General features: G+C 45.2%; 1 protein-coding gene across 2 annotated transcripts in view; it reads right to left on the bottom strand.

Annotated features, from left to right (window-relative positions):
• Nucleotides 1–302: 302 nt before the first annotated feature.
• AMMECR1 (AMMECR nuclear protein 1) overlaps nt 303–16,369 on the bottom strand; it is a 95,916-nt gene continuing 79,849 nt past the window's right edge. The window contains exon 6 of one of the 2 annotated variants that reach the window (XM_040323883.1): nt 303–3,279. In XM_040323883.1, coding sequence (XP_040179817.1) covers nt 3,165–3,279 — 115 coding nt within the window. In that variant the 3' untranslated portion in view covers nt 303–3,164. Of the gene's footprint in view, nt 3,280–6,018; nt 7,284–16,369 lie in introns of those variants that run through there. The other variant, XM_040323884.1, reaches the window with a different exon arrangement.

Below are 16,369 nucleotides of genomic sequence, written 5' to 3'. Positions count from 1 at the left end.
GTGGGGGGGACATGGCTGCATATGTGGGGGGGGGGACATGGCTGCATATGTGGGGGGGGGGACATGGCTGCATATGTGGGGGGGGGACATGGCTGCATATGTGGGGGGGGGGACATGGCTGCATATGTGGGGGGGGGACATGGCTGCATATGTGGGGGGGGGGGGACATGGCTGCATATGTGGGGGGGGGGGGGACATGGCTGCATATGTGGGGGGGGGGGGGACATGGCTGCATATGTGGGGGGGGGGGACATGGCTGCATTTGGGGACACATTAAAAAAAAAATATCGGTATTCGGTATCGGCGACTACATAAAAAAAAGTATCGGTACTCGTACTCAGTCCTAAAAAAGTGGTATCGGGACAACCCTACTATAAACCCATCAGATATAAATAATAAAGATGAGTTCAGGAGAGGTTATGCGCCATGTTGGACTTGACTCACAGTGACTTATAGTGCTGAATTCCTATAATTGAACTTTAAAAAATAAATAAAAATCAAATCACTAAATCCTCTTTCCTAACCTCAGAGACACAACACCAGTCCTGGGAGGCTGGCAGTACCCAGTAGCTCCCATCTCTGTTACATTGTTTTATCAAAAAGGACAAAGCTGAAAAATGTAGGAATCTCCAAAGAATTCATACTTTAAAAACCCAGGAGGCATTTCAATTGACTACTTCAAAGTGTTTCAAAGTACTACTGCTACAAAAATTAAAAATAAAACTTGTCACACAAAAATGTTTCAATTTCATAACATAAAACCTCAAATAAAATTTTAAAAAGACTAATCTAAGTAACTTTCAAAATGAAAAAAATGGCCATTTTGATTTCATGGATAACATGCATTACCATCGAGTCTTTGCATGCATTAAAAAAAAAAAAAAAAAAATCACTGGAAAATAAAAATAAAAAAGCATTTGTGAGCTAGTTTTTATTCTCAGGCAGACGAGTACAGACGAACTTTATTGGGGCACTAGCCAAGTACCAATAAGGCACTTCTGAGGCATGCTACTGCTTTCTCAAAAAGTTACCTACAATCTTGGAGGGTGATGTCACAGCTGAAGTTCGAGTGGTGAAACAGACAGTCGGGGGTGGAGCACAACGATTACGTGGTGCACACTGAAGCGCCTCCATACAGAAAATGTAGGCAATCTCCGTGTCCAACCTTAGAATTCTTACAGGGTGTTTTTAGCATACAGGCGCTGACACGAGTGACCTGCTGTGACTACCAAGACCTAGTCCAACTGTCCATTTAACAACTAACTTCAATGGGGACATCAACCTCTGAGGCTGCGTGCAAGTAACATTTTCCAAAAAAAGATAAATTAGGAGGTACCATTTTACTGGTACATAGCCAATGCACCAAAGGATTTTTCCCAAACTTGAGCTTTAACATCTGATTGTATCAGAATAAACTTGTAAAGTACGATCTAGATACGAGAATGTAGATCGACAAATCACCAAAGCCGGCTGCAAAAAACACAGATGGTCAATGGCTTAGGTATGTATAATTGTCCAAAGAGGGCATCTGGAAACTATCCTAACATGGGCTGTACTAAAAAAAAAAATATATTGGACTAACAAGCCAATGGTTCAGTGCAAAATCATCCTTACTGATAGGGGAGACTGCAGTGCCTGACAGATAATGCTACAATACATGTTGCTGTTAAAGCAGAGTTCCACCCAAAAGTGGCACTCTGCTGTAAAGACACAAGCTGTCACACCTGGATGCCTACAGTATAAATGCCGGTGCTGGAAATTGCTGGGGTGAGTGCACCGCTGGATCATGGGACAGGTGTGCATGTTTATTAAAAGTCAGCAGCTACATTTTTGTTGCTGCCGACTTAATACAACACAAAAATGACTCCGCTGTAAGGTCTTCATCATGACAGTGCAATCAGTCCAGAAGACGTAGAACACAGGGTTTGTATACAAGCCATAAAAATGGTCTGCTTTCACAGTACTGGATTAACTGCATTTTGTCTACCTCTGCCATAACTCTTTTGCAACCAGCTCATACGTTTATTGGTAGTTTTATGAACATAACTTCAAATATTTAGTGGGATTTAGTATGAAAGACTCCCAAATAAACTTTTTTGGAGTTGATCAAATTGTCCAATTCCTGCTTATTCTTTTTTCAGATTAAGAATGATTTGACTAAAAATTTACTTTGCTGTGGCAAAACCATAAATCAGTCTTACTACTGTTATCCTTTATATACGAATACATGAAATTTAAAGTGTATTGGTCTTTCATGTCTCATGAAGACCCCTGGATATTTACACAAAGAGGAAGAGCAGACATAAGACATATCAGGTGATGAACAAGCACTGTAGCACACGGTTCATGAAACCAAAACGCATCAGTTTCCTGTTCATATGAAGGCAAGTTACCCAACACTGCAAGGGAGGGTTTAAACCACTGCATAAGTAAAACAGATGAAATGCCATGATCTGTACCTAAATTGGTCTCTGCTGCTATACTCAACCCCCATCACCTACATGTCCTCATCTCTCATTAGCAATTACAGAGGAAAAAAGGGGCCAAAAAAACAAAAATTGCGTATGAATTCTCTCTGCTGCACGAGTCACCTAATCTTAAGAATTATACAGTTCTCCTAAAATATGCTTTCAAAATCAGTGGAAATGCCAAGAATTCCTCTTCCAACAGTTAAGAAGAACATGCAAGACTTGTGACGCTATCTTAGAGGACTATACTAAATACAAATAAAATAGATATGTACCAGAAACTGACGAGCTAGTGCACACACACACAGAACTCAATTATCCATCACGGATACATCATCGTCTAATAAAAGTTTCCTTCCATCCACAATCATTGAGAAACCCTGATCAGTAGGGAAAGGTTAGAAAAAAATGTAAAATAGTAAATAAAGAAAAAAAATATATATATGCTGCAAAAAAAACTCAGTAGCTCAAAAAGTTTTCATAAAAAAGTTGACAAAAATATTCATTGTAGATACTTAATGTCTTCCCACCCGTTGCCCTGATTAGCACTGCTAAAGTAATGCAAAGACTAAACAGGACAACGGAAACAATCATCATAAAATAGTACAGTAATAGAGATAGCTAGACCAAGAGGGAGCTGGGTCTCCTGGGAAGAGTTCTGCTGAGAGGTCTAGTGACTGGTCATGCGGCTCAGTGTCAGGAATAATGGTTGTATGGTGGGAGAGGGTGCCCAATGCCATTTTGAAAGTGATGGTGCTGACGGTGGGATAGATATTCGGCATAGCTCATTGTCATCTTCTCGCTACGGTATCTGAAGAGAAAAAAAAAAAAAGGTAATAAAATAATAGCAGACAGCATTTCCATATCCTTGCATGCATTCACATAGGTTGCTTCAAATTATGTAGCCTTTAACCCCTTCCCAACTGCAGACTATGTTAACTCTCACTGGCGCAATGCCCCAAGCTGGGGACATGTTAATGTTCTCTCCTATGAGAGCCAGCAGTCGACATTTTGTGCGGCTGTAATTTCATATGTACAAAGGTCATTGTCAACCTGGGAATCAGAATGGTTCATGGTCATGTGATCACTAGAGTTAGGAGATGTTGAGTTAAATTAATGACCACTGGTCGTGAAAGGGTTAACCAAGATTAACGTGGATGCAAACCCAATTTATGAAATTTCAACTGGGCACATATCTGTAGTGTTTTCTCATCTCTCTTCAAAGCACTGAGTCCCATCCGGTATTTGTTCAACAGCCTGATAACTTCTGACAAGGTCTCTGACACAGGAGATAAAAGCAGCCTGAAATCTGTCATGTGGGGTTTGCTATAAATAGATTAGCAGAGTGCTGCTCCGTTCAGAGCAGAGCTCTGCACACATTACTTCCTTTGCCAATGTGGAGTGGGGTGTGTGCCTTTCCTCCAATCAGCTCTCTTGGCTGTATGCCAATAATCCACTCCCAGTGCTCAACAGGAAAAAAAAAATGTTACACAATGTGCACTTTCTAAAGAATATAGAAAAAGATGAATACAGCCTAATGGGGACACTTTGGGACGAACCAAAGACCAGATCGCTACTGTACAGATCAGCAGCAAGTTAACTGCTTCTGGGAGGTCTCCATTCAACACAAGAGGCTAATCAAATGAATGGCTGTCACGCAAACTAATCAGGTAGACAGGCTAATAAAAATGCTCAATTTTGCAGAAAGACTCGATAAACGCTTTGCTTGTTGGCTAGCAATAGTAAATGGGAATACACACATTCCCCCATAGTGAAGATGCAAGTAGGAAAACTTTAAAATATATACCTAAAAGGGGCACATTTATAGAAAAAACACTGTGGCAGCCACCTGATTTCACAGTCCCTGTAATCTAAAAACACATTAACCAGGAAAAATTCACCCGATGTCACATTTGATGTCACAGTCACTGCTTTACATATATGCCACAAAAGTGGAACTATGCCCTCTCAGAACAGTGAAAAATAACAAATACATTTAAAAAATTGTATTTCTATATTTTTTTCTCAAAAAGCACTGAGGATGAGAGGCAGCCATTTTGACACATCCAACTACTACTGCAAGTGGGGGGGAATTAACCACTTTACTACCGCCCGCCGTCAAATCGACGGCGGCACGATAATGCTCTAGTTCTGGGAGGACGTTGTATGATGTCCTCGCCTTGCTGAGCCACTAGGGGGCATGCACCCGATGCGCGGACCCGGCGGCCACGATGTCTGCCGGGCACCAGCAATTGCCCAGTAACTGAGCAGGACCGTGGATCTCTGCGTGTAAACAGAGATCCAGATCCCCGTCAGGTAGAGGAGACCGATGCGGTGTCCCTTGTACATAGGGACACAGATTGGTCACCTCCCCCTACAGATAGAACCACTCACTAGGGTACACATTTAACCCCTTGATCGCCCCCTAGTGGTTAACCCCTTCCCTGCCAGTCACATGTACACAGCAATCAGTGCATATTTATAGCACTGTTCACTGTATAAATGTGTATGTGTATAAATGTTTATGGTCCCAAAATAGTGTCAAAAGTGTCCGCCGCAATATCGCAGTCACGGTAAAAATCACTGATCGTTGCCATTACTAGTAAAAAATAAAATTAAAATGCTATAAATCTATCCCCTATTTTGTAGCCGCTATAAATTTTGCGTAACCCAATCAAAAAACGCTTCATATTTTTGGCAAAAAAAAAAAAATTGCAATACGCATCGGCCAAAACTGAGGATTTTTTTATATATTTTTGGGGATATTTATAAAAAAATGGTCGCTCTTGTTTATAGCGAAAAAAATAAACCGCAGAGGTGATCAAATACCACCAAAAGAAAGCTCTATTTGTGGGGAAAAGATTATTAAAATTTCATTTGGGTAAAGTGTTGCATGATCGCGCAATTGTCATTCAAATTGTGACAGTGCTGAAAGCTGAAAAATGGCTTGGGCAGGAAGGAAGTGAAAGTGGCGCTGGGACACCGACAGGCACAAAGTCAAAACAGAAAACCGGGGGGAAAGAAGAAGCATCTAAAGTGCTTTACCCACTTGCCCCAAAAGGGAGTCCTTTACACAATTAGAGGCAGAGACCATATCAGTCCTCTAGGAACTGATAAGTTCTGGTTGGGATGCCCTGTGAGAATATGCAGGCCAAAAAAACAGCCCAACTAAAAAAATAACACAACACAAAACGCTACAATTAAATATTTGGGTGGCGCTACTGTACATTACACCCAAGCATCCTCAATGCCAGTACATAAACAGAGAGCGGGAGAAAGACAGGGCGTGTGTGTAATTTATATATATATATATATATATATATATATATATATATATATATATATATATATATATATATATATATATATATATATATATATATACACACACATATATACACACATACACATACATACACACACACATATACATATATATACACACACACATATATACATATACACACACACCATCTTTAATGTGATACATAGTTAGGGTGTGCCCCCCCCCCCCCCCAAGTCTGTTATATGGGTCCTGACCAGACCAATTGGGATGGAGCACCCCATCATCCCCCACCAGTACTTCTAATCAGTGTCCACCCGAGTTATAGGAGTCCTTTTAGTTCTCCCATAAAGAGGAGTGCATTTCTCCCATGGTTGAGAAGTGGGATATTTCCTAGGATTAGCGTAGGACCCACTGAAAATTGGGTACTTTGACACAGTAGTGGGCTTGAGCACTGCCATGAACATATGGTGTGACCAAATCCTCATATTTGCTTATGTTCAGGTGCTTTAAATAGCCTTGTAGGATTTTAATGACATTTTTGCATGTGTGCGAGAATATATATATATATATATAAACACACACACGGTAGAAGAAAGTGGGTTGTATATTTAATGTAAAAGAAAGCCCGATCCAGATCAGTAAGCTGATCTGCCAGTAAAATCCCCAATGCACGGAAACTTGACTAACAGCTTGGCAACTAATGAAGTTGATGAATGTAGGTCAGGGCAGGACATGGGCAGTCCCCAGTGATACTAGAGCTGCAGACAAAGGCTTACACAGGATGTGCACAAAGTGTACAGCTCTCACACCAGGGTGCTAATCCCTCTATAGTTAAAAGGGTTGCAAAGCCTGGTGTCTGTTTTTGTTTATTGCTCCAATACTCGGAAAAGTTTACATGTACGATTATTGTTCAAACACTATTCAAGAGTCTGCATGCGTTAACCTGTGCTACAAAATAAGGATAAGGAATGTTTGCAATAAGCACCTGTGCTTTAGACAGCAGGTTGGGACATTCTAAAAGTGCCCACAGACTGTCACTCAGGAGTTGAAAAATGGCTGAGTACCAAGTCCTGGGTCATTTTGGTGCCACCAACATAACCAGAATGCCCTCTATTGCCAAGTAGACAAGAAGAACCTGCAGTGGTGGGAAAATGCATATCAGTCAGATCTGATCCCATGGGGTCACTAGTGTGTCCACTGCAAAGGCATTTGGATCCACGATCTTGGCCACAAATCGGTGAACCTTGTTTTAGCAGTGAAAAAAGCAAATCCCACCCCCCAAGGTAAATAGGAACTTTAAAAGTCAATAAAAAAGGAGGAGAGAGATAAAATATATGAATAGTATTTATTGATAAAACTATACAATTTTTTAGGTGTAATCACCATTGGTAGGACCAATAAAAACACAGTACAATATTTGATCATTGGTGCGTGGCATTTATAGATATTCAGCCCAGCGCGTTTCAGGACAACTGTAGGGTCCATTCATCAGGGGCATTCAAAGCCAGGTGTGACTACCATAGCACATTCTAAAAACAAAAAGAAAAAAAAGGAAACATAATAGAAAAAACTGAAATTGCACATCGTTGAGGCCGGGCTTGGGAATTCACATACCGATCAAAAGAACTGCATATACCTCCGGGTGCTATGCAGACTGGTGGGGTACAGCCGCAAGATCACATAGGACGACGTGGGGGAGTGCAGGATAGAAAGATACTTAAAGGGGTTGTAAAGGAAAAAAAAATCCCCTAATAGCTTCCTTTACCTTAGTGCAGTCCTTCACTTACCTCATCCTTCCATTTTTCTTTTAAATGTCCTTATTTCTTCTAAGAAATGCTCACTTCCTGTTCTGTCTGTAACTCAACACCGTAATGCGAGGCTTTCTCCCTGGTGTGGAGAAAGCCTCTTGAGGGGGCGAGCAGGAGTGTCATGACGCCCACTAACACACAGCTCCTTTTTCTATCGGCAAAGTAGAGAGAGTGTCCCGACTTGCCTGCTCGCCCCCTCAAGAGGCTTTCTCCACACCAGGAAGAAAGCCTTGCATTACGGTGTTGAGTTACAGACAGAACAGGAAGTGAGCATTTCTCAGAAGAAATAAGGACATTTAAAAGAAAAATGGAAGGATGAGGTAAGTGAAGGAGGACTGCACTAACGTAAAGGTAGCCATTTAGGGGAAAACATTTTTTTCCTTTACAACCCCTTTAAGAGTAATCAAAGTTTAATATGGCTGGGCACAGCTTAATTCAGAGCCCAAAATTGAATGGGTATCACTGATGAAACACAAAGTTTCTGGCTCTGAGGATACCTGAAAAGCAAAAGATAGCATCTTTAAAGAAAGAAGGAAAGAAAGAAAGAAAGAAATTATCCAATAGGGCAAAATCCTTAGTATGGGTGTCTGCTTATAGACACCCCTAATTTGTTAATGGCTATAAGTGCCCATTGTGGCAAAAAGGTAATCTATGCAGGCAAACCCTTAGCAATACTACTGGACATAAAAGTCTATTATAGTAAACAAATATGGGAATAGTTGAAGATAGGCAGATGATTTTTGCATATGAGTGTTGGAGCACAAAGCATGCCTATGAATAGGATTTTTTTGTACTCGTCGTAAAATCCTTTTCCGAGTCCATGGACGGACACAGCTCCTAGGCAGAAACATGTTAGATAATATACATGTTACATTAACAGAGTTAAACAGGCACCGCCCAGGGGACGGTCCCTCCAGACATAACCCTTCTCACTGCAGCATGCAGCCTCAGTTCATAACAATCAGTACAAACCTAAAAAGAAGGGGTGGGTGCTGTGTCCGTCCATGGACTCAGAAAAGGATTTTACGGTGAGTACAAAAAAAAATCCTATTTTCTCTTATCGTCCATGGACGGACACAGCTCCTTAAATCTTGACAAGTGGAACGTCCTCAAGCAGTGTCAAAAACGAGGGATGGGAAATATCAGTAAAACCATTTTTAACTTCACCCCAAAACAAGCAGAGCTCCTCAACGGAGGAGGTGCAACTTTAAACGGCCGCCTTCAAAAACTAGCAGCCGAAAGAAGCATCAGAAGATGCACTCACAGCAGCCACGTTAATTTTGGAAAAAGTGCGAACGGACGAACAAGTCCCTGCACACCTGTGAGACAGACGCATGATGTTGAAAAAAAAAAAAAAAAAAAAAACAGGAAGCACCAATTGCCCTGGTCGAAAATGCCGCGACCGGAAAAGGGGGGCCGCCCCCGAAGAGCATAGGCCTATATGACGGTTTGCCTGATCCAGCGAGAAAGGGTGGTCGATGAGACAGGCCCTTTTGTGGACCAGACACCGACAAAAGGTTCAGATCTCCAAAATGGAGCCGTAGCAGGCAAGTACACCCGCAAAGCGCGTACCACGCCTAAAGTATGGAAATCAACCCATGTAGGATGCGCCGGCCGAGGACATAAGGATGGAAGAACAATGCCCTTATTCAGGCGAAAGGCGGAAACCACCCTCGGAAGAAGGGAAGGTCGCTGGCGGACCACCACCTAATCCTTATGGAGGATCAAGCATGGCAGCTTGCAAGACAAGCCCCCAACTCAGAGACCCCTCTAACAGAGGTAAAGGCCACTAAAGGGGCCACCTTCTGAGATAGTGTCAAGAAAAAAATCTGTTTCCAAAAGGAAGGTTCCTGAAGAATAGAGCACCAGAGTCAAAACTCATGGGGGAAGAGATGGGCCAAGAGGGGAAGTAAATGACAAACCCCCTGGGAACGGGCCGCAAACAGGCCACTGAAAGAACCCAGCCAAGGCTGAAATCTGCCCCCAAACGGTGCTTTAAGCAATTTGAGATCCACTCCAAGCTGTAAAAACAGCAGGACCCTGGCCACCGAGTACGTCTGTGGACGCCACTTCATATCTTCGCACCAAGAGATGTAGGCCTGCCAGGTGCGACGGTAGATCCTCTGGAAGAAGACTACTGTGCCCTCAGCATGGTTGAGATGACCGAGTCGGACAGAACACGGTCCCTTAAAGCCTGGCTACCAATAGCCATGTTGAGCAAGTCAGTGACTGTACAACAGGAGGAAGTATGGGACCTCGAGACAGAAGGACCTCCTGCCCTGGAGACCGCCAGAGTACCTCCGCTACGAGGCGCCTGAAATCGCCGTACCAAGGACGCCGAGGCCAATCTGGAGCGATTAGAACCATCGGGATCCCCTCAGCCTCCACTCTATGGAGCAGCCGAGGAAGCAACAACAATGGCGGAACGGCATAAAGCTGCTATACAGACCCCACCGGGCCACCAGCGCAACTGACGCGTCTGTACCAGAGCACTAGACCTGGCCACTAACTTCGACACCCTTGCGGTGGAGACGAGCGGCCAGGAGACCCAACCCATGAGTGGAGAAGCCCACGGCGCATCCTGGCCACGTGCGACGCAGACCTTTCTGGGCTTGAACCCAGAGTCAAATGCATGCAGGGGAGGCAGTGTACCGCTGAGCTATAATCTCTCCTGCCCTGTAAGACTCGCCTCCTGCAAGGGAGCCGAAACACCCCCAAGCACAAATACCAGTCGCCCTGGTCTGGCATCTGGCGACTCCGCCTGCTGGTATACCTGATGGTAGACCGAAGCCACGGCCATGGCGTTGTCCGGCTGAATCCAGATCGGACGACCTTGCAACCTCCTCGAACACGAGAAGCATAGCCCGATCGCCCAAATAGTAGGACAATGAACGGTAGACAGGGTCCCAAGCACCCAGGCGGCCTCCCACCCAGGTACTAACCAGGCCCGACACTGGGTAGCTACCGAGATCAGACGAGAGCAGACACATTCAGGGAGGTGTGGCCGTAGGTCCACACAAGTCCAGCGACTCAGGGACGACTGGACCCCCCAGGAGCCCCCACAACCCGTGAGGCTGGCGTCCGTCGTAAACACCGACCACTGGAAGGAAGAAACAATTTCCCGGACCGAAGAGGATCTCCGTCACCAACTCGGATAGACTCCGACTAGGTGGCGCACCTGAATCTGATGAGTTCAGAGAAAAGAGATTTTTACCACCTTGACAGTATTTCTCCTGGAAAGCCCGAGTGTGGAACTGGGCATACAGTACCGCTTCGGAGGCTACCCACAGGCCTCAGACCTGCATGTACCCGGAGAGAAAACCGATGGCGTGATGCCAATACCCTCAACCGCAGACTGAAGAGCCTGCAATTTCTCCAGGGCAAGAAGGACCTTCGCCACCGAGTTGTCCGGATCAACCCTAGATACTCCACCGTAGAGTCGGAACCAGGACCGGCTCCAAATGTTTAGCACCCACCCGAATCTTCAGAGGGTCTGAATGGCTATAAACACATCCACTAGGTCCGAGACAGAAGCTGCTCTCAGACGGTCATCCAAGTCGCCCACGAGGCAAAGCCTCGCTGTTCCCAACAAAGTTAGGATAATTGCAAGCTCCTAGGTGAAAACCCTTGGTGCTGACGCCAGATCAAAAGGGAGGTCCACAGACTGACAGAAGCCCTCCCCCATCACGAAGCACAGAAAATTCTGTGACATGTGCAAAACGTGACATGCATGTATGCCTGCAGAACTACCCAACGTTCAAAGGTATTCAGGGCCGGAGGCCCATAGAAAACCCCAAACCTCCCATCCTGCAGGAAAGGTAAAATTACCCCACAGCTTAGCAAGTCCCACACTGTCCAAGGCAGACAGACGAGCCGGGAGAGGAAGACACAAGGAAAGAACTCTGTTCTGTGTATAGGAGTTAACCCTATCTAGTACTCCGAAGAGACCACCTCGCAGACCCACTGGTCAGAGAGCAGGGAGGGTTCACTGAATTGTAAACCCATAAGCCGCCCCCCCACCTAGAGCAGGGAGGGAAGGCTACATACATTGGCGTGGTTTGGGTGCCGGCCTGATCGGCTTACGCACCCAGGGACGGATTAGTCCCCCAGCTGAGCCTTTGTTGGCCTGGGAGGGTTGCCCTTTAATAATACATACACATAGTGTGTATGTATATTATGTAGGTGTATGCACACATGTATTTGGAGGGTGGGAGGAAACCGGAGTACCCGGAGGAAACCCACGCAGACACAGGGAGCGACAATGCAAGCTCCAGGCAGATTGGTGTCAGTGTCCGGAATCTAATCAATGACTCTCTTGCTGCCAAGTAATGGAGTTAACCACTACACCACTGTGTGCATAAAACCATCTCTGAAACAGAAGTCCTGAATAACCAGGGCGCAGCATTCAATGAAGCATCACAGACCTATACAAGGCCCTGGACCAGCAGGTCTGCTAGCCTAATAATTTCGGGAGAGAGTCGGTGCTCCTCCACCATTGTCTGGTGCAAAATGCTCACTCCGTGAGTGACGGAGACCCCAGAGTAGTGGGGCCACAATAGGCCGCAAGTCAGACCCCAGCATGGTAAACCTGGAAAGGGCCAGTGCTTCGGATCTTCTAACAGTTAGATCCATACAAGCGGGGACTCCCGCAATAGGGAGAGTGGTCACCTATACGTGACACCCGGAGGGTCCACCACCAGAGAAGAAGCCCACCTGTTGAAAGGGCTCTCCTCAAAAGGGGCACTGAACCGCTAGGCGATGAGGGACTACAAAAGCCCTCAGCAGCTTTTCTCATTCCGCATCTTAGAAATTATCAAAGAAGGGCACAGAAGGAAAAAAAAAACAAAAAGGCGGAAACCCAGCTGCACTATCCAGCTTAAGAGAGTCCCTTACAGCAGTGAGAAGTGCATCTATAAATGCCTTATCCTGCACTGACGCAGGTACCTGGTCCGTGGCTCCATAACAGAGCATTCCCCAGGGGATAACGGGGGGAGGGGGCACTCTTAACCACCACCCGTCCGCAGTCTGCCCCCACCCTGGCACAAAAGTGTCCAGGGCTAACAATCAAGTCTCGGTGGCAATCCCAGGTGCCAACACCTGCTGCTACCACCAGCATGTTGGGGAAGGACCAGATACTGACTCCAAATATTAAAGACATTTACATAGTGTGTATGCAATAGATGCAAGTGTATGCACACCTGTCTACAAAAAAAAATGACGCTCCTAGGGCCCTATTCAGGGCATCTTACCCACTTGCTGCTCTGACCAGGGGTACCCAGGGGATTCACCTCAGGAGACTGCCCAGCGCTGCTGACCGCTCTCAGCACACGGCGTGTGGAGAGGAAAAGAACCGTGAAGGAACTGTGCGCCGTCTGCAGGGACCTGTGTTTCAACCGTAGGAAACAGCACTAGGGGTCAGGACTGCACAAAGATGGCCGCCGAGCATTCAGAAAGCAGCCACAGGAAAATGGCCGACCGCAATGTAAGCTGCACTTGGTGCGGCTACGAAGAATGGCCGCCAATGGGAGTTTTTAATATAATTGAAAACCTCCCAAAAATGGCGCCAGCACCGGCAAAATGCTGCATTTAAACAGGGAAAGCTTCCTAGGGCTTTTACAGTGAAAATCCCCAAGGGAAAGTACCCAGTACAAACAATAAAAAAAGCCAGATAACACAGTCCCCTCAGGAAGGCCCCCCTTCCCAGACAGCATGCTTTAGTAATGCAGAGAGAAAGGAGCAGGGAAGGATGGGGGGAAGAGGACCCCCGAACCGCAGGAATGCTCAGCCGTACCAACCCACCGAATCGGAAGGGACTGTACTTGCCCGTCTGAGCGAGGACTTGCTGACGCATTCCTGACAGAACTACAACCACAATGGAGGTAGCCATCAGGCGGGTCCACTGTGAGTGAGACACCACAGCCCAGTCATATGTGGACCTCGGAGCAAAGCTCACCGGGCCACCCCAGGAGTCATGGGGTATGGCGTGGCAGACCCAGCCTCTTTGCAAAGGTGTGCCCACGCTGGTTGGTCGGACTGAGAAGACTACAAGGATCTATATTATCCAGCCTGTCTCAGCCAACAGTTGAAAGAAGATTCTTCAAGAAAAGGTAAAATAAAACGAAATATAAATAACATTTCTCCTCAGGGCGCTGGGCCCAAAGGGAGCCATATGTCCTTCTCCTTACTAGGCAGAACGAAACTGAGGCTGCATGCTGCAGTGAGGGGGGTTAGGTCTGGAGGGACAGCCCCCTGGGCGGGGCTGTTCAACTCTGTTAAAGTAACATGTATTTAATTATCCAACATGTTTCTTCTAGTCCTCTCCTGTAAACAGGGAACATAACCCACTTGTCAAGATTTAAGGAGCCGTGTCTGTCCATGAACGATAAGAGAAAAGAAGCCAGTCCATGTGCAAAGCATTGGATGCGGGGCGTGGCTATCACGTCAAGCTCCGTACCCGCCTCCACCTCTCTTCCCTCATGCAATAGAGCGAGCGAGGCACAGACCACTGCACAGGCGCTGGCGTTCTCTCGCCTGCTATAAAAGCACAAGCCAAACGATACTCACTAGCCTCCTCACGTCATTACAGGATTGGCTGCGGTGTGGATTGGTGGACTGTGAGATTGCTCTCCTACATTCTTTGTGGCATACTTATTGCAAGGTCAGTGCTCATTCAGTCCATGACTGCAACCTTATAGCATTGACGGCCAACAAAATGGACATGGCCCATTGTGCTTTGCACACTGACTGGCTTTTTATTCATAGGCATGCTTTGTGCTCCAATTGCTCATATGTAAGACTCTGCCTATCTAACTATTCCCATATTTGTTTACTATAATGGACATATCAAAAGGGAGCAAAAGGTGTAAAATTAACAACCTACAATACACCACTCAGCACCAAGGAAATACAATTCTGGACCTAAAAAACCTAAATGATCATCCATAAATCGAATATCAGAGCTTCCCAGTAGTTTTGTCAAACATGAAGAGATTCCCATCTAAGCAGCCCTTTAAAAAAAATGCAAAATGTAAAAATATTATAAAAAACATTAACAGTCCAATAAACCATCAGTCAGATACTACAAACAGTGCGAATGTTGTGTAAAATGGCATGTGGCCAACTCCACAACACAGTCTTTGGGACAAATGATGAACGCGACAGTGATTCAGACAATGTCCATAGGTGATCCTAAAGATAGTCAGTGTGTGCACCTTCCACCGAACTCCCAGAATCCACCACGTGAGAACACGCTCCCCTCAGGGGGTTAAACTCAGAGCGTTATACGCCAACGGCCTTAAAGAGAAGTGTTCATCTGAACCTTATACTGCAGTCAGCATCGTCCCCAGAGATGTATGAATGCTAGGAGCTCCAATAAAGGTCATGAACAAAATAGCGCACATAGCATAATACCGTTTATATTAAAAACAGCCCCTCAAATATATACGTACAAACATAGCAATCAATGAAGCTTTGAAAGTGTAATCAAGTGTGCACTTCAGTCTTCGCCATCCGGCGTATAAAGTGTGTAACCAATCCTGATCAAGCAGCGGCAGAGCGCACAAATCACTTCCATTGTGTTGTGCGGGTCATGCACTGATGCGTTTCATCATATCCTGACTTCAGAGAGCGACTGTTGAAGTCAGGATATGATGAAACGCATCAGTACGTGACCCACATGACATACTGGAAGTGATCTGTGTGCTCCACCGCTGCTAGACCAGGATTAAGGAAGCGATTACGATCGCTGCTTGGTTACACACTTTATAGGACGGTGAAGTGCACACTTGATTACACTTTCAAAGCTTCGTTGATTGCTAGGTTTGTATGTATATATTTATTTATGAGGGTATATTTGATGCGAGGGGCTATTTTTAATATAAACGGGATTGCGCTCTTTTGTTTATGGCCTTTATTAGGAGCTCTCACCATTCATACATCTCCGGAGACAATGCTGACTGCAGTATACGGCTCAGATGAACACTTCTCTAAGGCCGTTGTCATAACGCTCTGGTGAGTTGAACCCCCTGAGGGGTGTTCTCACATGGTGGATTCTGGGAGTTTGGTGGAAGGTGCACACTGACTATCTTCAGTATCACCTATAGAAATTGTTTGAATCACTGTCACGTTCATCATTTGTCCCAAAGACTGTTGTGGAGTTGGCCACATGCCAGTTTACTGAACAATAGCGCTGTTTGTAGTATCTGACTTGGACCGTTTGTTTTTTTATACTATTTTTATATAATAGACTTATGTCCAGTAGTATTGCTAAGGGTTTGCCTGCATAGATTACCTGTTTACCTCCTTTACTCTGTTTGCCACAATGGGCACTTATAGCCATTAACAAATTAGGGGTGTTTATAAGCAGACACCCATACCAAGGATTTTGCCCTATTGGATAATTTTGGTCTTCCTTTTTGGAAAGACAAAATATTTCTACTTAAAGATGCCATCTTTTCCTTTTCAGGTATCTCAGTGCCAGAAACTGTTTCACCAGTGATACCCATTCAATTTGGGCCCGGAATAAAGCTGTGCCCAGCCACGTTAAACTTTGGTTACTCTTAAGTATCGATTTCTATCCTGCACTCCCCCACGTCATCCTATGTGATCTTACGGCCGTACCCCACCAGTCATCATAGCACCTGGAGGTATATGCAGTTCTTTTGATCGGTATGTGAATTCCCAAGCCCGGCCTCAACGATGCTCCTGCTATATGCCCCGTTCATGATTATGTGCAATTTCAGTTTTTTGTTCTGGTATTTCTATTACGTTTCCTTTGTCTTTTTAGAATGTGCTATGGTAGTCACACC

Source organism: Rana temporaria, chromosome 9 (assembly GCF_905171775.1).
Source record: "Rana temporaria chromosome 9, aRanTem1.1, whole genome shotgun sequence".
NCBI classification, from domain to species: domain Eukaryota; kingdom Metazoa; phylum Chordata; class Amphibia; order Anura; family Ranidae; genus Rana; species Rana temporaria.
Note: the sequence above shows the minus strand (reverse complement) of the source record. Positions and strands in the feature narration are given on the sequence as shown.